Raw genomic sequence first — 22,088 nt, 5'->3', positions numbered from 1 at the left:
GCCTTATGTAGCAAGCCTCCAGATTACCGCTAGAGGCAAAGATAGAAATATTAGGTGGAATTCAAATGTTTGAAAAGTCGGTTGGGTGTCTTTTTTTTCCTATTAGATAGGAAAAAACAGACACCCAACTGACTTTTCAAACATTTGAATCTCCCCCATTATGTTGCCTCTGTCATCACTAATACCCCTTTTACACTCGCAGGACAGTTAATTCCCGGGAATGTGTCCCGGTATATTTGCCGGGACACATTCCCGGGAATGACTCTTTCACATTAGCGGGCTGACCCGGCATATTGCCGGGTCAGTGACGTCACCGCTGAGTCTCCCAGAGGTGGTGCTTGGAGATAATCTTCTCCAAGCACCACCTCCTCCTATGAAGAGAACGGGTGCCGGGTCGCCTTGACCCGGTATACCCGTTTACACTGCCAGCTTCCCGGGACGGTCCCGGGTTCAACCCTGGTCGAGACCTGGGATGAAATCCCGGGATGCTCGTCCCGGGAAATTGTCCCTGTACCCATTCACACTGAGAAAAATCCCGGGATGATGCGCGTTCACGTGCAATATCCCGGGATTTTTCTGCGAGTGTATAACAGTGAAGCCATGCAGCAGGTGCAGTACTGCAGGTCTAATGCTAGGCCTCAGGGGTCACACGCATGCCTACCCAACAGCAGCTTCCCTGAAGCAGATTATCAAAAGTTTACTGATGACAATCCAATCCCTGGAGTGAGTAGATAAATTAGAGGAGAGGACTCCCTAAGTATTTGCCATTGTACTTACATTTGCCACCTGTCAAGCAGGTCAAGTTATCTGCTTGTCCTTGTTTGAGAATAGATGCATGGACATCGCCATCTTGGAGCATATCAGCTGACTGAATTCCCCTAGAGTGCTTCTTACCGCAGCTGACACTGGTAACCAATCACAGACCCTGTGTATCAGTGTAGTTATATAGGGGTCTATTCATGAAGCAGTGAAAAGAGTGGAGAAGTGAGCCTGTGGAGAAGTTGTTGCCCATGGCAACCAATCAGCTGCTTCGTACAATTGTATAGTATGCAAATGTATAAATGTTACTTCAATGCTGTCTGGTTGCCATGGGCAACTTCTCCACTGGCTCACTTCTCCACACCTTTCACTGCTTCATGATTAGACCCCTTAGTGTACTGTACTGTAATGATTAATGCAGCATATAGGAAGGAAGATGTCATTATTTAGGACCTAATTCAGTCCTGATCGCACCTCCTGCGAATTTGCAGAAGTTTACAATCGGATAGTCACTGCCCAGAGTGAAAGACTGTCCCGTGTAAGTCTTTGTACGCTGTGCGAAAAACTGTGCAAACGCCAGTCAGCTGCAAATCCATTCGCAACTTACTCATCATCTAATGTTTTATCCAGTCTGTGCGTAGCCCATGACTTAGGGGGACATTTACTAAGCAGTGATAAGAATGTGAGCCAGTAGAGAAATTTCCCCATCAACCAACCAGCAGCTCTGTATCATTTTATAGTATGCAAATTATAGATGTTACTTCAGTGCTGATTGGTTGCCATGGGCAACTTCTCCACTGGCTCACTTCTCTGCTCTTATCACTGCTTAGTAAATTACCCCTTATTCCTACTGTGCGAAAGAAACAGGCTTATCGGGGCCGGAGCTGACGTCACACACCCACACTGGAAACGCTTGGGACCACCTGCGCTTTTTCTGACACTCCCAGAAAACGGCCAGTTACCTCCCCCAGACATCCGCTTCCTGTCAATCAGCCTGCATTCGCCTAGCGATCAAAAAAAATGCAGGATTTTTCCACAGTTTGGCCTTGCGCCTGCGCATTATAATCCGTACGCATGCACAGTCGTTCCATAATCAGCCACTGTGCGATTTCACACAACAGCGATTTGGTCTGAATTAGGCCCTTAGTGCATCATATAAGGGGGATGCAGTGTAATATATGGGGGGATGCAGCGTAGTGTAGTGATGTAGTGCAGCGTATTGGGGGGATGTAGTGTAGTGATGTTTTGCATCATATAGGAGGGCATAGTGTAGGTATGTAGTGCAACATATCGGGGTATAGTGCAGCGTATAAGAGGGCATAGTGTAGTGATGTAATGTAAAGAGATAGTACAGCATATTGGGTGATGTAGTGCAGTGTATAGGAAGGCGCAGCATAGTTATGTGATGTAGTGCAGCCAGGGGCGTTTTAATAGAGGAGGGGGCCTGTGTGCACCTCCGGTTGGGCCCCCTCCTCTGTACGACGCTGTAGTCTCCAGCATTGTGCCAGAGTCTACAGCGCATGTGCAGGTCTCCGGAAACATGGCACCCATCATGTTCCAGAGACCAATTTGACAACTGCACATGAGTGGTAGCCATTTTGGCTGCGATTTTCAGCGCAACTGCAGCACCCAATGCTGGACTCCAGAAAGGTAAGTATTAAAATATGGGTGCGGTGTGGGCCCCCCTGGACCCTGGGGCCCATGTACACCGCACACATTGTACCCATTATAGAAATGCCTATAAGTGCAGCGTATTGTGGGGATGTAGAACAGTGATGTAGTGCAGTGTATAGGAAAGCGTAGTGTAGTGATGAAGTTGTCACAACCTGGGTTTGTTACCCCTGCTGTTGGGACACTTACCACTCCTGTCACCGGCCAACTCGAGCATAGTACATGCATTCACTATCATCCCTAGGGGACACAGGCGTCATTGTTTCCGGCCTTCTAGGCTGAAGTCCACAGACAGCCAGACCCAGAGTACTGCTGTCCCGATGACCTGACCGTGATCCAGCCGCTAGCCAGTCTGAGCCATCCTGTACCACCTGATGCTGCTCAGCTAATCCTGGCTGGCCCTGTGGTATATATTTTAGCCTCTGGCACTCGGTCTTTGCCAGTACAATGTCTAGCTCAGTCATAACTGAGTGAAGTTAAAGCTGTGCTCATAATGCATTTATTCTGTTATTCTAATGGTGCAGTTTTGTTCCTGAATGTTGCACAGATTTATGATCCTGCTCCACACCTGTGCAAACCACATCTCAGGCTGCACAGGTACTTCCAGCCTGTTCCTGATACCTGATCCAGCCCCACATCTGTGCAAACTCTATCCCTGCACAGGGCATTCCAGTTCATTCCTGTTTCACTGGTTCTGTTTCTGATTATACACAGCTACCATATATTCTGATGTTTGTTCTGCATCCGGGACTGCTATCATTTGAGTGCCCCAGATCCTGGACTACAGTGACAACTCAGTTTAAGCCTGGTTAATACATTGTCAAGTTCTGCCACTCTAGCATTCCGGACTACAGGTACCAATTAAGGAGTCATTCTCTACCAACAGTATGAATCCAGTATCAGCTTGGTTAACCTACTACACATATCATCCTGTCACCAACACTGCAATCCCTGGTGGTCTAGTCGGTAATTTCCGGCATCTCTCTGCTGAGAACTGGGTTTGATTCCCGGTCAAGGAAGAACCTTTTTTTATGCAAGGAGGTCTCCTCAGGCCTGCCAGCTTTACCTATACCCCTCCAGATACCATACAGACATTTCCCTGACATCGGTCCCACAAACAAACACATGTGTGACAGTAGTGCAGCGTATTGGTGGGGTCTAGTTTAGTGATGTAGTGCAGCACATAGGAGAGTATAGTGATATTATTTAGTGCAGTGCATTGGGGGATGTAGTGTAGTGATATAACACAGTGTAAAGAAAAGCGTAGTGATGTGATGTAGTGCTGCCTATTGGGGTGTAGTGATGTAATGCAGTGTATAGGAAGGTGTAGTGTAGTTATGTGATGTAGTGCAGCATATTGGGGAGTGTAGTGTAAGTAGTGAAGCATATAGGAGGGCGAAGTGTAGTGATGTGATGTAGTGCAGCGTATTGGGTGATGTAATGTAGTGATATAATGCAGTGTAAAGAAAAGTGTAGTGATGAGATGTTGTGCAACGTATCGGGGTGTAGTGTAGTGATTTAATGCAGTGTATAAGGAGATTTATGGTAGACTTACCATTGTTAAATCTCTTTCTGCAAAGTACATTGGGCTCCACAGGGAAACATTGGGTGTAGAGTGGATGTTGATCCAGAGAGGCACCAGCAGGCCAAAGCTTTAGGCTGTCCCAGGATGTACTGTGGGGCCTCCTCTATAACCCCGCCTCCAGGCACTGTGAGCTCAGTTTTGTTAACCAGTCCAATGTAGGAGCAGGCAAAAGAGAAGGCAGATGTTAGTCACATAGAACCACATTCTTACAACAGGAGATGGGACCAGTGGCTAATGCCATACAAACCCATAGAAGCTAGGTGCGTCAGGGTGGGCTCCCTGTGGGACCCAATGTACTTCCAAGAAAGAGATTTAACCATGTTAAGTCTACCATAAATCTTCTTTTCTGCAGTGGAGTACACTGGGATTCCACAGGGAATACATCAGGGATGTCCTAAAGCAGTTCCTCATGGGAAGGGACGCACTGTAGCGGGCACAAGAACCCGGCATCCAAAGGAAGCACCGTGGGAGGCGGAAGTATCAAATGCATTGAACCTAATGAACGTGTTCACTGAGGACCACGTAGCCGCCTTGCACAATTGTTCAGCGGACGCGCCATGGCGGGCCGCTTGAGAAGGTCCAACAGACTGAGTAGAATGGGCAATAATAGCAGCAGCAGGAACTGGGAGTCCAGCCTGTGATAAAGCTTTTGCATTCACCATTCTAATCCATCTGGCCAGGGATTGCTTATTCACAGGCCAGCCACGTTTGTGAAAACCAAACCATACAAAAAGGCAATTTGACCTCCAGATAGAGGCAGTCCTCTCCACGTATATATGGAGAGCCCGTATCACATCCAAAGACCGCTCTTTGGAGACCAGCCAGAAGAGATGAAGGTCTGAACCACAATCTCTTGGTTTAGGTGAAAAGATGACACCACCTTAGGTAAATAACCAGGGCGAGTTCTAAGAACTGCCCGGTCATGGTGAAATATCACGAAGGCTGGATGACAGGACAAAGCGCCTAGGTCTGGCACCCTGCTAGCAGAGGCAATATCCAGTAGGAACAGGACCTTGACCATGAGCCATTTAAGGTCCACTGACTCAAGAGGTTCAAATGGAGACTCTTGCAGGGCATTCAGGACAACAGACAGATCCCATGGAGCCACAGGAGAGACATAGGGAGCCTGAATCCGTAAAACACCCTGAGTGAAAGTGTGAAAGTCAGGAATAGACACAATTTTTCTCTGAAACCGCACCGACAATGCATATATATGAACCTTGAGGGAGGCCAGACGAAAGCTGAAGTCTAGGCCTTATTGCAGAAAAGCCAGAATTTGTATGCATCGTAATTCTTAGCAGCACACCAGGTGAAGTAAGAACTCCAGACCCTGTAATATATCCGTGCAAATGCCGGTTTTCGGGCCTTTAGCAAAGTTTGGATAACCACCTCAGAGAATCCTTTGTCCCTCAGGAGTGATGCTTCAAGCGCCATGCTGTCTGGCCAGGTCCGGGTAGATATAAGGGTCCTGAACGAGGAGGTCTGGGCGTTGAGGAAGTAGAAGAGGACGTTCTGTCAATAGACCCTGCAGGTCTGAGAACCAATGCCATCTGGGCCATGCTGGAGCGACTAGAACTAGTATTCCTCGTTCTTGTTTGAACTTCCGTAGTACCCTGGGCAGGAGTGACACTGGAGGGAACACATAGGGCAGCTGAAAGTTCCATGGCTTTGCAAGTGCATCCACGAACGCTGCTTGAGGATTCCTTGTTTTTTAATTCCGAAGACCAGAACTTTGTGAATGTGTCAAGATGCCATCAGGTCTACATCTGGTAGGCCCCCTGTGTCCACTAGGAGTTGAAAGACTTCCGAATGAAGACTACACTCTCCGGCATGCACATTCTGACGACTGAGGAAATCCGCTTCCCAGTTGAGGACTCCGGGAATGAACACTACCGATATTGCTGGCAGATGGCGTTCTGCCCAACGAAGGATATTTGACACTTCCATCATTGCCATGCGGCTTTGAGTGCCTCCTTGATGGTTTATGTATGCACCGTGGTGGCGTTGTCTGACCGTACTTGAACATTACAACAGAATGAACATTACAACATAACAGAAGCAGGGCGAGAGACAAAGCATTGAACACTGCCCGCGATTCCAGAATGTTTATCGGGAGAAGTGATTCCTCCTGGTCCACCGGCCCTGGAAAGAGTGTTGCTCCAACACCGTCCCCCAGCCCCTCAGACTGGCGTCCGTAGTCAGTAAGACCCAGTTGGGGATCCAGAAGGGACGGCCCCTGTTGAACTGCTGGTCCTGTAGCCACCAGGTCAACAATAGACGAACCTCCAGAGTCTAGGAGATCATGTAAGACCTGATCCGATGAGGTAGGCCGCCCCACTTGGAAACGATTAACCTCTGCAGAGGGCAGGAATGAAACTGAGCGTACCATGTTGCAAGCCGACATCATCAGGCCTAGTACTTTCATCGCTGAGTGTATCGACGCTCTTGGGCAAGAGAGGAAGTATCTTATCCTGTCCTGAAGCTTCAGGACCTTCTCTGGAGACAGAAACAGCCGTTGAATGTGTTTGTCCAGCAGTGCCCCCAGGTGCACCATGTTCCAAGCAGGGACCAGTGAGGACTTCTTCCAGTTGATGATCATTCGGTGTGCTTGTAGGAAGTTTACCGTCAGTTGCAGATGACTGAGGAGGACATTGTTGGAGTTTGCCAGGATTAGCAAGTCATCCAGATATGGCAGGATTCTTACTCCCTGGCGATGGAGATGAGCCATCATCATGGCCATAACCTTGGTGAAGATCCAAGGGGCCATTGGCAGTCCAAACGGCAGAGTCTGGAAATTATAGTGAAGGTTGCCAATAGCAAACCGCAGATATTGCTGATGCGATATGGCAATAGGTATATGCAGGCAAGCATCTTGTATATCCGGGAATACCATATAATCTCTGGTTTCCATGGCCAGTACAATTGAGCGCAGTGTTTCCATATGGAACTTGGATACTCTCACAAACTTGTTCAGTGATTTGAGGTTGAGTATATGCCGGAAATATTCATTGGGTTTCGGTACTAGAAACAGGGTTGAGTAATATCCTCTGCCTCACTGGGAAGTACCGGCACCAGCACTCCTGTATCCAGGAGGGAACTCACAACCATTTGAAGAGCTTGCACCTGTAACAGATCCGAAGAGATAACTGTTGTGCAGAACTGGCGAGGGGGATGCTTCTTGAAAGAGACTGCGTACCCGTGAGAGGTAACTTCTGGCACCAATGTGCCTGAAGTGGTCTTAAATCAGACCTGGGTGAATCGCAGAAGTCACCCTCCCACCCTGGGGTCCCCCAGGGCGAGGCTTGTCGTGTTTAGAAGCAGGCTGACAGGATGCCCAGGATTGTTTAGCCGTGGGCTTTGTGGTTTTGTAAGCACGAGATTGTCTCGGGTATGCCTGACCTTTTGCTTTCCCTTGAGGCCGAAAGACGCAAAAAGTGGTACCTTTTGCCTTCTGTGCAGAAGGAGTAATGTTAGGGAGAAAGGCAGTCTTAGCAGCCGCAAAGTCAGCCACAATTTTATTGAGGTCTTCCCCAAACAGGATGTCTCCCTTAAAAGGGAGTACCTCCAAGGTCTTTTTGGAGTCCAGGTCCACCTTCCATGAGCTCAACAACAGAATACGGCGAGCCAGGATGGACGTAGTTGATGCCTTGGCCGCCAACACACCTGCCTCAGAGGACGCCTCCTGAATGTAATAGGCGGCGGTGGTCATGTGAGACAGATAATGTCTGGCAATGTCAGATATATCCTGAGGCAGCTCTTCCTCTAATGCCTCAACCCATGCTTCAATTCCTTTTTGCATCCCAAAAGGCTACTATAGTGGGTCTATGTACAGCACCTGTAAGGTAGTAAATAGACTTCAGGCATCCTTCCACATGCTTATCTGTCGGTTTCTTTGCTGAGGTGACAGTGATGACAGGCAGAGTAGATGACACCACTAGATGGGTGACATGGGAATCCACCGGTGGTGAATTTTCCCACTTGTTACACAACTCTGTAGGGAGAGGATAACGAGCTACCATCCTTTTAGACAGGGAGAATTTAATTCCTAGAAAAGACCAGGGTTCTTGTCGTAAGTCCACCAGATGGTCAGAAGTAATAACGTTTTAGTTACCTTTCTGATGTTCAAACCTATCAGGTTTCTTAGACACCGTAGTGGAATCCTCGTCATCATCAGTGATTTGTAGGATCTGCTTAATAGCAACAGCTATGTTAGGGACATCAACCTGAGTAGTAGATTCCTCGTCAGAAGCAGCTGTGTCATTGTCTGACGGGACAGCATACTCCCCATCCTCATCAGAAGAATCCTCTGAGAGATTAGTGGATTCTAAGAAAGTAGCCCGCTTGGATGACCCTGTGACGCGAGAGTGACTTGGGGCAGTTTTATCTCTAACCAAGGAGTGACTCCATTGCTGCAACTGGGTAGACAAATTATCCGTCCAAGGCGGATTTACCATAGGGACAATATGTGACTGTAATTGCACAGGAGGTCCCATAGGGGGCTTAAGGCATGTCACAAGCGAATTGAGCATAGTTGAGAACGCCACCCAATGTGGCTCCTGATTGGTTACAGGAGCTGCGGACTGACTGGGAGATGTATGGCACATAGTACACAGACTGTCATACAAAACTTCCCCCTCAGGCAAATCCTTGGCGCATGCGCTGCAGGATGCAGGAGCGTCCTCGGATTTCCCGCCCTTTGTGTTAGACAATATTAGTGAATGCAACCGCAGAGTGTATTAGTACAATACAGCCAGACAGAGTGCAATACCTGCAAATAAATTCCCTAATATGTGACTGCGTACACAGTACACAAACACAAACACCAGCGAATAAGTCCGGTATTATGCGACTGAGCCCGCAGTACACAACACCAGCGAATAAATCCTGCATTAGGTGACTGAGTACACAGTAGAGTACACTTTAATCGGTAAATACTGTGAAGCGCTGTATATGGACCCTGATGCACCTAGTCCCTTAGGGTACAGAATACAGTGATAGATATAGCTGGGATACACTGAAAGTGAAATCCACACAACAGATATAGGCACGCACAGTCACAGTGACAATGCAGATAATTATTTTAGTAAGACAATAAAACTGCACTGGACTAGTATATGTATATTATATATAACAATGCACGGTCTGAGACCGGATGTATATATCAGAATACTCGTACAGTATATTCTGGCACAGGTACACTTGTTCTTAACTAACGCTGTCTTAATATCGACATGTAGAATACTTAAGTGCTTGTAAAACCACGGCGCTGATGTACAGGCGGGTTTACAAAGGAGACCTTGCCCTGCAGTCCCGGAGACCAGTCGCAGCTATTTTAGAAAATGGCGCCCATCGTCTCAGTCAGGGAGTGAGGGAGAGTGTGAAGTAGCTCCAGGGCGGGAACACCAGCAGTAAATGGCGCCCTGGGGTGGGGGAGAGGCTACTGGTCAAGTGCCGGTTCCCCTATGTTGGACTTCACCACCTGGTACTATGGAGTCTTATTAAAATGGACATTAGTATATCCGACCTGTACTCCTATGCCCTGGTGGATATAGTGGGGTCCCTGCTCGGTTACAGTGTCCATGCCAGCGTCGCAGTCCGTCTGCCTAGACTGCGTCAGGAACGCGATTTAATGGCGGGTGCTGCCTGGGGGACCCTCTTTCCATGTGAACCAGGTGAGCTTCTGCGACCGTATGCCTAGAGACGGAGCATCTCCGCCGCAAGTACCCCAGAACAGGCTGCGGGAGTATGCAACGCTGCTTAGGAGGTGATGGAGCTGCAGCGCTGAAGTGTCACCATGACATACAGCGCTGACAGACCAGTTTTGAAGAAATTTTCTGTCACAAAAAGCTTTTTTAGGGCTGCCCAGTCCTGTTAGTGACTGCTTCTACAGGCACCAACTCAAAACTGAGCTCACAGTGCCTGGAGGCGAGGTTGTAGAGGAGGCCCCACAGTGCATCCTGGGACAGCCTAAAGCTTTGGCCTGTCGGTGACTCTCTGGATCAAGATCCACTCTACACCCGATGTTTCCCTGTGGAACCCAATGTACCCTGCTGCAGAAAGGAAGGTGTAGTGTAGTTATGTAATGTAGTGATGTAGTACAGCATATTGGGGAGTGTAGTGTATGCAGTGCACCATATAGTAGGGGGACGTGTAGTGACGTAATGTAGTGATATAGTGCAGAGCGTATAAGAGGGTGTAGTGATTTAATGTAATGATGTAAAGCATCACACTGGGGTGTAGTGTAGTGATGTAGTGCAGGGTGTAGTGATGTAGTGCAGCGTGTTGAGGGTGTAGTGATGTAGTGCAGTGTATAGGAAAGCATAGTAATGTAATGATGTAATGCATCATATTGGGGTGTAGTGTAGTGATGTAGTGCAGTGTATAGGAGGGTGTAGTGATGTAATGTAGTGACGTAGTGCAGTGTATTGGGGGAGGTGTAGTGACGTAGTGCAGCACATTGGAATTTGTAGTGTAGTAATGTAGTGCAACATATTGGGAGGGGGTGTAGTGATGTAGTGCAGTGTATAAGAAAGCGTAGTATAGTGATGTAATGTAGTGATGTAGAAGGTGGCTGAGCATGAAAGACACAAAGTTGGCTAGAAAGACTGTGGTGGAAATCCGCAGGAGGATGGTGCTGGAAAGACACAAGAGTATGGCACTGGATATTGTCATTTCTTATCACAGAATATGAAGTACAGTTTTCTTTCATTGGGTTTACAGAAATATTCCTCTGTTTCACCTTATAATTTTTTCCTCTGAGGAAGAAAAGGGTATGGCAGAATTTCTCGATGTTCAGAATATTGGGGGTAATTCAGACCTGATCGCTAGGGTGCATTTTTTGCAGCCCTGCGATCAGATAGTCGCCGCCTACAGGTGGAGGGGTAAAGTCTGTGTAAGTGTGTGTCAACTTTTTTTTTAGCTGCGCTGCACTAACATCATTTTATGCAGTCTCTGCGCAGCACAGGACTTACTCATCCGCTGCGATGTATTCCTGGTGATCGGGGCTGGAGCTGACATCAGACACCCTCCCTCCAAATGCCTGAGCCCACCTGCGTTTTTCCGGACACTCCTGCAAAATGGTCAGTTGACACCCACAAACGTCCACTTCCTGTCAATCACCTTGCAATCGCCCGTGCAATCGTTTTTTTCGCACCATCCCGTCGCTAGGCACTGATGCCCGGTGCTGTTGCATGCGCAGTTCAGATCTGATCGCCTGCTGTGCGAAAAAGCACAGCAGCGATCAGGTCTGAATTACCCCCTTAAAATGTTGACATGTTCTGAATGCCAACATTCAGCTTGTCAGCATGGACAGGAGGCCAACATGTCAAATGTAAACATTCACAATGTTGATACTGACACAAGGTTCACATTGCCAGAGTGAATATCAACAGTCCGCATGTCGACAATTTGGATTTCTGTTCTGGAAGTGAGTACAGTATGCCACCCCAGTGGCGGCATGGGGGTTCGTGACACCTGGTGCGGCCAATAGTACCCCTTGTATGCTAAAGGCATTTGGACTCACATAAAGGGGTGTAGCCTCATGGAGTCCACTGTTGCCATCACGGGGAGAGCATGGCCTAGCAGGAAACCCCTCCCTTCCCAATTACATCATGCTAGGCTGCCCCAGAGACTTTTGCTTGCAATGCCGATGTTTCTGGTTGCTGCAGAATAATGTCACACTGCATCGTCTGCCTCCTGTCACTGTGGCAACAACACACTGGGCAACAACACATTACGATAAGGAGATTTATGGTAGACTTACCATGGTTAAAACTCTTTCTGCGAGGTACACTGGATTCCACAGGTAATACATCGGAGTGTAGAGTTGGATTTTGATCCGAGGCACCAACAGGCTAAAGCTTTGACTGTTCCCAGGATGCACTGCACCGCCTTCTCTATAAACCCGCCTCCAGACACTGGAGCTCAGTTTCGTTAACCAGTCCAATGCAGTAGCAGGTAAAAGAGATGGTAGATGTTAGTCACATAGAACCACAGTCTCACGACAGGAGAAGGGACCAGCGGCTAATGCCATACAAATCCAAAGAAGCTAAGTGCGGCAGGGTGGGCACCCTGTGGAATCCAGTGTACCTCACAGAAAGAGATTTAACCATGGTAAGTCTACCATAAATCTCCTTTTCTGCAGCGGAGTACACTGGGATTCCACAGGGAATACATCAGGGATGCCCTAAAGCAGTTTCTCATGGGAGGGGATGCACCGTAGCGGGCACAAGAACCCGGCGTCCAAAGGAAGCATCCTGGGAGGCGGATGTATCAAAGGCATAGAACCTAATGAACGTGTTCACTGAGGACCACATAGCCGCCTTACACAATTGTCCAGCGGACGCACCACGACGGGCCCTCCAAGAAGGTCCAACAGACCGAGTAGAATGGGCTTTGATAGCAGCAGGAGTTGGGAGTCCAGCCTGCGCATAGGCTTGTACAATCACCATTCTAATCCATCTGGCCAAGGTTTGCTTATTCACAGGCAAGCCACGCTTGTGAAAACCAAAAAGTACAATCAGGGTATCTGACCTCCTGATAGAGGCAGTCCTCTCCACGTATATACAGAGAGCCCGTACCACATCCAAAGACCGCTCTTTGGAAGACAAACCAGAAGAGATAAAAGCCAGAACCACAATCTCTTGGTTAAGATGGAAAGAAGATACCACTTTAGGTAGATAACTGGGGTGAGTTCAAAGAACTGCCCGGTCATGGTGAAAAATCAAAAAGTGTGGATGACAGGACAAAGCGCCTAAGCCTGACACCCTCCTTAAGTGTAAGGCATTTAAGGTTCACAGACTCAAGAGGTTCAAATGGAGACTCTTGTATGGCATTTAAGATAACAGACAGATCCCATGGAGCCACAGGAGGGACATAGGGAGGCTAAATTCGTAAAACACCCTAAGTGAAAGTATGAACGTCAGGAATAGATGCAATTTTTCTCTGAAACTACACCAACAAGGCAGATATATGAACCTTGAGGGAGGGCAGACGAAGGCCTAAATCTAGGCTTTGTTGCAGAAAAGCCAAAAGCCTGGAAGTTCTGAATGAATAGGTATCATAATTCTTAGCAGCACACCATGTGAAGTAAGAATTCCAGACCCTGTAATAAATCAGAGCAGAAGCCGGTTTATGGGCCTTCCAACATAGTTTGAATAACCGCCTCAGAGAATCCCTTGGCCCTCAGGAGTGAAGCTTCAAGAGCCACGCCTTCAAAGCCAATCTGGCCAGGTCCAGATAGACACAAGGGCCCTGAACAGGAGGTCTGGGCATTGAGCAAGGAGAAGAGGACGCTCTATCGATAGTCACTGCAGGTCTGAATGCCATCTGGGCCACGCTGGAGCTACTAGAAGTAGTATTCCTCTTTCTTGTTTGAACTTCTGTAGTACCCTGGGCAGGAGTGACACTGGAGAGAACACGTATGGCAGCTGAAAGTTCCATGGAATTGCCAGTGCGTCCACGAATGCTCCATAACCTTGTGATTGTGTCGAGACGCCATCAGGTCTACATCTGGTAGGCCCCACTTGTCCACTAGGAGTTGAAAGACTTCCGGATGAAGACTCCACTCTCTGGCGTGAACATCCTGATTACTGAGGAAGTCCGCTTCCCAGTTTAGGACTCCGGGAATGAACACTGCCGATATTGCCTGCAGATGGCTTTCCGCCCAATGGAGGATTTTTGATACTTCAAGCATTGCCATGCGGCTTCAAGTGCCATCTTGATGATTTATATCTGATTGTGCTTGACTGAGCCTGTTCTGTACTAGAAGCAGGGCCAGTGTCAATGCAATGAACACTGTCCGCAAATCCAGAATGTTTATCGGGAGGAGAGATTCCTCGCTGGTCCATCGACCCTGGAGAGAGTTTTGCTCCAACACCACGCCCCAACCCCGCAGACTGGCATCCATTGTCAGACGGACCTAGTTGGAGATCCAGAAGGGACAGACCCTGCTCGACCGTTGGTCCTGTAGCCACCAGCTCAGTGACAGACGAACCTCCTGAGTCAAGGAGATCATTTAAGACCTGATCCAATGAGACAGGCTGTCCCACTTGAAAAGGATTAACCTCTGCAGAGGATGGAAATGAAATTGAGCGTTCTCTACCATGTCGAAAGCCGACACCATGAGGCCTAGTACTTGTATCGCTGAGTGTATCAACGCGAGACAGGAAATATCTGATCCTGTCCTGAAGTTTCAGGACTTTCTCTGGAGACAGAAACAATCATTGGCTGTGTGTGTCCAGCAGTGCCCCCAGGTGCACCATGCTCCGAGCAGGTACCAGAGAGGACTTTTTCGAGTTGATGAGCTACCTGTGGGCTTGTAGGAATTGGATTGTCAGTTCCAGATGACTGAGAAGAACCTCTTGGGAGTTCACCAGGATCAGCAAGTTGTCCAGATACGGCAGGACACTGATTCCCTGACGGCGGAGAAGGGCCATCATTACGGCCATGACCTTGGTGAAAATCTGAGGTGCCGTGGTCAATCCAAAAGGCAAGGCCCGGAATTGATAATGTAGGTTGCCAATAGAAAACTGCAGATATTGCTGAAGTGACATGGCAATGGGTATGTGCAGGTAAGCATCCTGTATGTCAAGGGATATGATATAGGGGGTCATTCCGAGTTGTTCGCTCGTTATTTTTTTCTCGCAACGGAGCGATTAGTCGCTAATGCGCATGCGCAATGTCCGCAGTGCGACTGCGCAAAGTAAATTTGCTATGCAGTTAGGTATTTTACTCACGGCATTACGAGGTTTTTTCTTCGTTCTGGTGATCGTAATGTGATTGACAGGAAGTGGGTGTTTCTGGGCGGAAACTGTCCGTTTTATGGGTGTGTGCGAAAAAACGCTGCCGTTTCTGGGAAAAACGCGGGAGTGGCTGGAGAAACGGAGGAGTGTCTGGGCGAACGCTGGGTGTGTTTGTGACGTCAAACCAGGAACGAAACTGACTGAACTGATCGCAGATGCCGAGTAAGTGTGGAGCTACTCAGAAACTGCTAAGAAGTGTCTATTCGCAATTTTGCTAATCTTTCGTTCGCAATTTTGATAAGCTAAGATTCACTCCCAGTAGGCGGCGGCTTAGCGTGTGCAAAGCTGCTAAAAGCAGCTTGCGAGTGAACAACTCGGAATGAGGGCCATAGTCTTCGGGTTCCATGGACAGCACAATGGAGCGCAGAGTTTCCATACGGAATTTGGATACTCTCACAAACTTGTTCAATGATTTGAGGTATAGGCCAAAAGGACCCATTTGGCTTCGGAACTAGAAACAGGGACGAATAGTATCCCCTGCCTCTCTGAGACAGAGGTGCCAGCACTACCACTCCTGTGTCCAGGAGGGATTGTACAACCAAGTGTAGAGCTTGCGCTTTTAATGGATCCGAAGGGATAACCGCCGCGTAGAACTGATGAGGGGGACGTCTCTTGAAAGAGATTGCGTATACGTGAGAGACAACTTCCCGCACCCAGGCATCCAAAGTGGTCTTTAACCAGGCCTGGGCAAACTGCAGAAGTCGGCATCCTACCCTGGGGTCCCCCAGAGGGAGGCCCGCCCCGTCATGCAGCAGGCTTGTCTTGTTTGAAAGCAGCCTGACGGGCGGCCCAGGATTGTTTAGATCTGGGCTTAGTCGTTTTGGAAGCACGAGCCTGTCTCGGATATGCCTGACCTTTTGCTTTCCCTGTAGGTTGAATGGAATGAAAAGTGGTACTCTTAGCCTTCAGAGTAGAAGAATTAGTACTTGGGAGAAACGCAGTCTTGGCAGTCGCCAAGTCAGGCACAATCTTGTTCAGATCCTCCCCAAATAGGATGTCTCCCTTAAAAGGGAGCACCTCCAAGGTCTTTTTGGAGTCCAGGTCCACCTTCCAGGACATTAACCACAGAATTCGGCAAGCCAGGATAGACGTAGTAGACGCCTTGGTCACCATTACACCTGCATCAGAGACCACCTCCTGAATATAGTAGGAGGCTATGGTAATATGAGACAGATATTGTCTGGCAGTGTCAGAAAAATCCTGCGGCAGCTCATCCTCAATTGCCTGAACCCATGCTTCAATTCCTTTCACAGCCCAGGAGGCTGCCATAGTGGGTCTATGTACAGCACCGGTAAGAGAGTAAATAGACTTCAGGCAACCCTCCACACGCTTATTCGTCGGTTCCTTCAGTGAAGTGACAGTGGTGACAGGCAGAGTGGATGACACCAGAAGATGTGCGACATGAGAGTCCACAGGCGGTGGAGTTTCCCACCTGTTACTCGACTCCGCAGGGATAGGATAATGAGCTAACATCTTTTTAGACAGGGAAAACTTATTTATAGTAGGCTCGATCTCATCATCTATTTGGAGCATCAGATTAATAGCCTCCACTAGGTCAGGAACATCAACCTGGGTTGTAGATTCCTCATCAGAAGCAACTGTATCAGTGTCTGACGGATCAGTATATTCCCCATCCTCATCGGAAGAATTATCTGAAATATTAGTATTATATGCAGTGACAGACATGGGCTAAACTACTGGGAGACATTACTACTTGGGGCTAAACTACAGGGGCTAATTACAAGGGAGCAAGCTACTGGGGACTAACTACTTAGGGCAAACTGCAGGGGCGCATTACTACTGGGGGCAAACTACTGGGGGCATAACTACAGCGGCTAAACTACTGGGAGCATAACTACAGGGGATAAACTACTGGGGGGCAGTACTACTTAGGAGTTAAACTACATGGGGGCAAACTACAGGTGGCATTACTACTGGGGGCTAAACTACAAGGGGGCAAACTACAAGGGGGGTAAACTACTGGGGGCATAACTACAGGGGCTAAACTACTTGGGGCAAACTACATGGGGCTAAACTACAGGGGCTAAACTACTGGGGCCATTACTACTGGGGGGCTAGACTACTGGGGGCATAACTGCAGGGTCTAAACTTTAGGAGGTATTACCACTTGGGGCAAACTGGTAGGCTAAACTAAAGTGGGGGTAAACTACTGGGGTCATAACTGCAGGGGCATTACCACTGGGGACTAAACTACTGGGGGCATAACTACTGGAGCTAAAGTACAGGGGGCTAAATGGGTCATTACTACAGGCGACATTACTACTGGGGGCAATACTACACAGGGGCATTACTATTAAGGGCATTACTAATGGGGGCACTACTAATAAGGGCATTGTAAAGGGGGCACTTCATAAGGGGCATCACTCCTGGGGACATAAGGGGCACTACTACTGGTGGCATTGCATAAGGGGCACTACTACTATAGGCTCTACTACTGGTGTACTGTGGGCACCACCAGTACAGTGGACATTGCATAAGGAGTATTACTACTGTGGGCATTGTATAAGGGGCGCTACTGCTGTGGGCATTGTGTATTACGGGGTGCTACTACTGTGGGGATTATGTGTATTGGGGTGCTACTACTGTGGGCATTATTACTACTATTGTGTGACCACGCCCCTTTCCTTTTGAGACCACGCCCCTTTTTGGGCCGCAAGACCTTTATTACATGAGCGCGGAGGGAGGTGTGAGTTCAACCACCTCTCTAGGACCATTTTTAGCACTGATGGTGTGCATGGCAGGATTGCAAGAAGAAGCTGCTGCTCTCCAAAAAGAACATTGCTGCCAGTCTGCAGTTTACTAAAGATCACTTGGACAAGCCAGAAGGCTATAGGAACACTGTTTTGTGGACAGATGAGTTCAAAATAGAGGGTTTTTTTTTGTTTAAATGATAAGTGTTATGTTTGGAAAAGGAGAACACTGCATTCCAGCATAAAATTCTGAATTATACCAGAATAGTTGAAAGGAAAATATCAGGACATCTGTCCATGAGCTACATCTCGGGAGAACATGGGTCATGCAGCAGGACAACGACCCATAGCATGCAAGTCATTTGACCAAAGAATGGTTAAAGAAGAATACATTTTAAAGTTTTGGAATGGCCAAGTCAAAGTCCTGACCTTAATCTAATCAAAATGTTATAGAAGGGCCCAGGGCCGGACTGGGACCAAAAATAGGCCCTGGCATTTTTGAAGCACACAGGCCCACCTCAGTGTCAGCATCTGACTCCTCCCCTTACTATTCCCGACTCCTCCTACTTCTTAGTCTATGCTCTTACAAATATAAATTAATATTATAACAACATACAAGTGTACAGATGGCCAGTCCGGCCCTGGAAGGAATTGAAGCGAGCAGCTCATGGGAAGAAACCCACCAACATAACAGAGTTGAAGCTGTTTTGTATGGAGGAATGGGGTAAAATTCCTCTAAGCCAATGTTCAGGACTAATGAACAATTACCAGAAACGTTTACATGCAGTTATTGCCACACAAGTGAGTCATACCACATACTAAAAGAAAAAGTTCACATACTTTTCCCACTCACAGATATGTGATATTGGATAATTTTCCTCAATTACAAAATGAGCACGTTTAATTTTTTGGTCTCATTTGTTTGATTTGGTTCTCTTTATCTACTTTTAGGACTTGTGTGAAAACCCAAGGTAGTTTTAGGCAGAAATATTGAAAATTCTGAAGGGTTCATAAACTTTCAACTTTCAACTACTGTAAGTATATCAATCTGAATTCATGACAGTTTTATATTATGTATCCAAAAGTTTACTTAAGGATTCTAGACTATACACCAGGGGTGGGGAACCTCCGCCCGAAGCCGTTTGGTCCGGCCCACCCGTTCCTCTCAGTGAGACACGCCGCCGCACAGTCCGGCGGCAGCGTGTCTCAGCTGTCACCACATGGAGGAGAGCGTGGCTATTGTCGGGCGGCGGCGGCGGCGTGTAGGACTTGAAACCAGCCGCCGGTTCGTGAGCCAATCAGAGCTCGCGGACCGGCAGCCAATCAGGAGCCGCGGCTGCCGGTCCGCGAGCTCTGATTGGCTCTCGAACCGGCGGCTGGTTTCAAGTCTTACACGCCACCGCCCAACATAGCCGCGCTCTCCTCCGTGTACCCGCCGAAAGGAGCGGTAAGCGGGACGGGGGGGGGGGGGGGGCATCTGTATACCTGGCACTGTGGGGGTCATCTGTATACCTGGCACTGTGGGGGCATCTGTATACCTGGCACTGTGGGGACATCTGTATACCTGGCACTGTGGGGACATCTGTATACCTGGCACTGTGGGGGCATCTGTATACCTGGCACTGTGAGGGGCATTTGTATACCTGGCACTGTGGGGACATCTGTATACCTGGCACTGTAAGGGGCATTTGTATACCTGGCACTGTGAGGGGCATTTGTATACCTGGCACTGTGGGGGCATCTGTATACCTTGCTCTGTGAGGGGCATTTGTATACCTGGCACTGTGGGGACATCTGTATACCTGGCACTGTGGGGGCATCTGTATACCTGGCACTGTGAGGGGCATTTGTATACCTGGCACTGTGGGGACATCTGTATACCTGGCACTGTGGGGACATCTGTATACCTGGCACTGTGAGGGGCATTTGTATACCTGGCACTGTGAGGGGCATCTGTATACCTGGCACTGTGAGGGGCATTTGTATACCTGGCACTGTGAGGGGCATCTGTATACCTGGCACTGTGAGGGGCATTTGTATACCTGGCACTGTGAGGGGCATTTGTATACCTGGCACTGTGGGGGCATCTGTATACCTGGCACTGTGGGGGGCATTTGTATACCTGGCACTGTGGGGGCATTTGTATACCTGGCACTGTGGGGGCATTTGTATACCTGGCACTGTGGAGGCATCTGTATACCTGGCACTGTGAGGGGCATTTGTATACCTGGCACTGTGGGGACATCTGTATACCTGGCACTGAGGGGCATTTGTATACCTGGCACTGTGGGGGCATCTGTATACCTGGCACTGTGGGGACATCTGTAAACCTGGCAATGTGAGGGGCATCTGTATACCTGGCACTGTGAGGGGCATTTGTATACCTGGCACTGTGGGGGCATCTGTATACCTGGCACTGTGGGGACATCTGTATACCTGGCACTGTGAGGGGCATCTGTATACCTGGCACTGTGAGGGGCATTTGTATACCTGGCACTGTGGGGGCATCTGTATACCTGGCACTGTGAGGGGCATTTGTATACCTGGCACTGTGGGGACATCTGTATACCTGGCACTGTGGGGGCATCTGTATACCTGGCACTGAGGGGCATTTGTATACCTGGCACTGTGGGGACATCTGTATACCTGGCACTGTGGGGACATCTGTATACCTGGCACTGTGAGGGGCATTTGTATACCTGGCACTGTGAGGGGCATCTGTATACCTGGCACTGTGAGGGGCATTTGTATACCTGGCACTGTGGGGGCATTTGTATACCTGGCACTGTGGGGGCATTTGTATGCCTGCCACTGTGAGGGGCATTTGTATACCTGGCACTGTGAGGGGCATTTGTATACCTGGCACTGTGGGGGCAATTGTGGATCTGGCACTACACTATTGGGGGCATATGTGTATCACGTCCCATTTTAACTGGTCACACCCATTTTTTTGGCGCGCGCTGGGGCAGACTTGTATGGCCCCCGAAGGATTTCATAAATATCCAAATGGCCCTCGGTAGAAAAAAGGTTCCCCACCCCTGCTATACACAAATATTCTCAAGATGATATATAACAGATATGTAACAGCCCCTACAGCCAACACTGCTTTATTGTAAGGACATAAATAATTTAATAAACTCCTTAGTTACTGACTTGATGTCAAATAATACTGTAGCAGAGAAGGCAATAATGTGATAGGAGATTGCAAGGGGAGTAGGGAGAGGATGGTAAAGGCCCTGCAATGTGACATAGAGGTGGCCATCGCCCATCGATGATACTAAACCATCAATGGATTATGGCAGATGTAAAATACTTTTGCCATTGAAGGGGGGAGACCCATATTGTTTCTCTTCATCGATGGCAAGGCATAAACACATTTTTTTTTCCATTTAATGAGGTGCTGGGGCACGGAGCATAGCTCTGCCCCTGACACCCACAAAGCCCCGCCCCATCTTCTGATTGGCCCACGGGTCAGTCAGTGAAAGTACAGGGGTGACCATTGGTTGTGGGAACCATCGATGGTCATCCACTGCATAGTTGGCAGCAATCGATGGTTACTTATCATATTGCCATCGATGGTAACCACCGCTGGCAACCACACCGATGGCCATCCCTAATGTGGCATACACCTAATAATGAGGAGGAATTTTACTGCTATTAGAAAGAGAATAATAATATTGTTTCATGTTTAATTAAATTGCATGTAAATGTATTATGTAAATCATGCAATATCAGAAATTATACTTCAGCTGTAGCTTTGTCTGAACTGTGGAAACACTATAGACCCAGAGAATAACACTAGTGCCAGAGAACTTTGTTTAAAAAATATTTAAAATTATAATTATATCAAGAGAAAACTATAGATGTAATTGCATTTTATAAGGGTGGTAGTTAATAATAATACCACTTTCATAGAGTTTGCGTTCTCAGCCTCACCTGACTTTGGTAAAGCTCCTGAATATGGGTATCAATCCACTCCTCCAGTTTAATCCGGCGCTGTAGTTCTTTACGATTATATTTCACTGTGAGCTTCCCCAGCTTCTTGTGTGTCACATCTTCCTCAAGTTCCTCTTGTTTTCCCAGATCCAGGAAGGTGACCCGAGTAGTACTGCTGCCACTGGTAGCCATAGTTACCCCACTGCACTCCTGAGCCTTTTAAGACAAAGTTCTATTCCTTTGCTCCACTTTTTCAGAATTATACAGATCTCCAGGTAAAGGGAAGGATCAGAATACGTGATCAGGCAGATGGCAGAAAAACACTGTGACAAAGGTACAGGAAGCAAAGTCCTAGCCAGCTTCTTATATTTCACTATTCCAGGGCAGATAGAGATCGAATGTTCACATATTATCTTAGATTATTTCTGAGGCATACAGTTCTGTACAAAAGTTTTAAGCAGGTGTGGAAAAAAATGGTGCAAAGTAATAATGCTTTAAAAAATAGAAGTGTTAATAGTTTATTTTTTATCATTTAACAAAACGCAAAATGAATGAACAGAAGAGAAATCTGAATCAAATCAATGTTTGGTGAAAGTACTCTTTGCTGTTAAAACAGCATCAATT

At 47.9% G+C, this 22,088-nt stretch overlaps 1 protein-coding gene across 1 annotated transcript in view; it reads right to left on the bottom strand.

Moving 5' to 3' along the window:
* Positions 1-21,786, bottom strand: part of PPP1R14D (protein phosphatase 1 regulatory inhibitor subunit 14D) — an 88,899-nt gene extending 67,113 nt beyond the window's left edge. The window contains exon 1 of the mRNA XM_063947777.1: positions 21,465-21,786. Within this exon, the coding sequence (XP_063803847.1) occupies positions 21,465-21,656 (192 nt within the window). The 5' untranslated portion in view covers positions 21,657-21,786. The remainder of the gene's footprint in view (positions 1-21,464) is intronic.
* Between the last annotated feature and the right edge of the window lie 302 nt (positions 21,787-22,088).

This window comes from Pseudophryne corroboree, chromosome 12, assembly GCF_028390025.1.
Source record: "Pseudophryne corroboree isolate aPseCor3 chromosome 12, aPseCor3.hap2, whole genome shotgun sequence".
Taxonomy (NCBI): domain Eukaryota; kingdom Metazoa; phylum Chordata; class Amphibia; order Anura; family Myobatrachidae; genus Pseudophryne; species Pseudophryne corroboree.
Note: the sequence above shows the minus strand (reverse complement) of the source record. Positions and strands in the feature narration are given on the sequence as shown.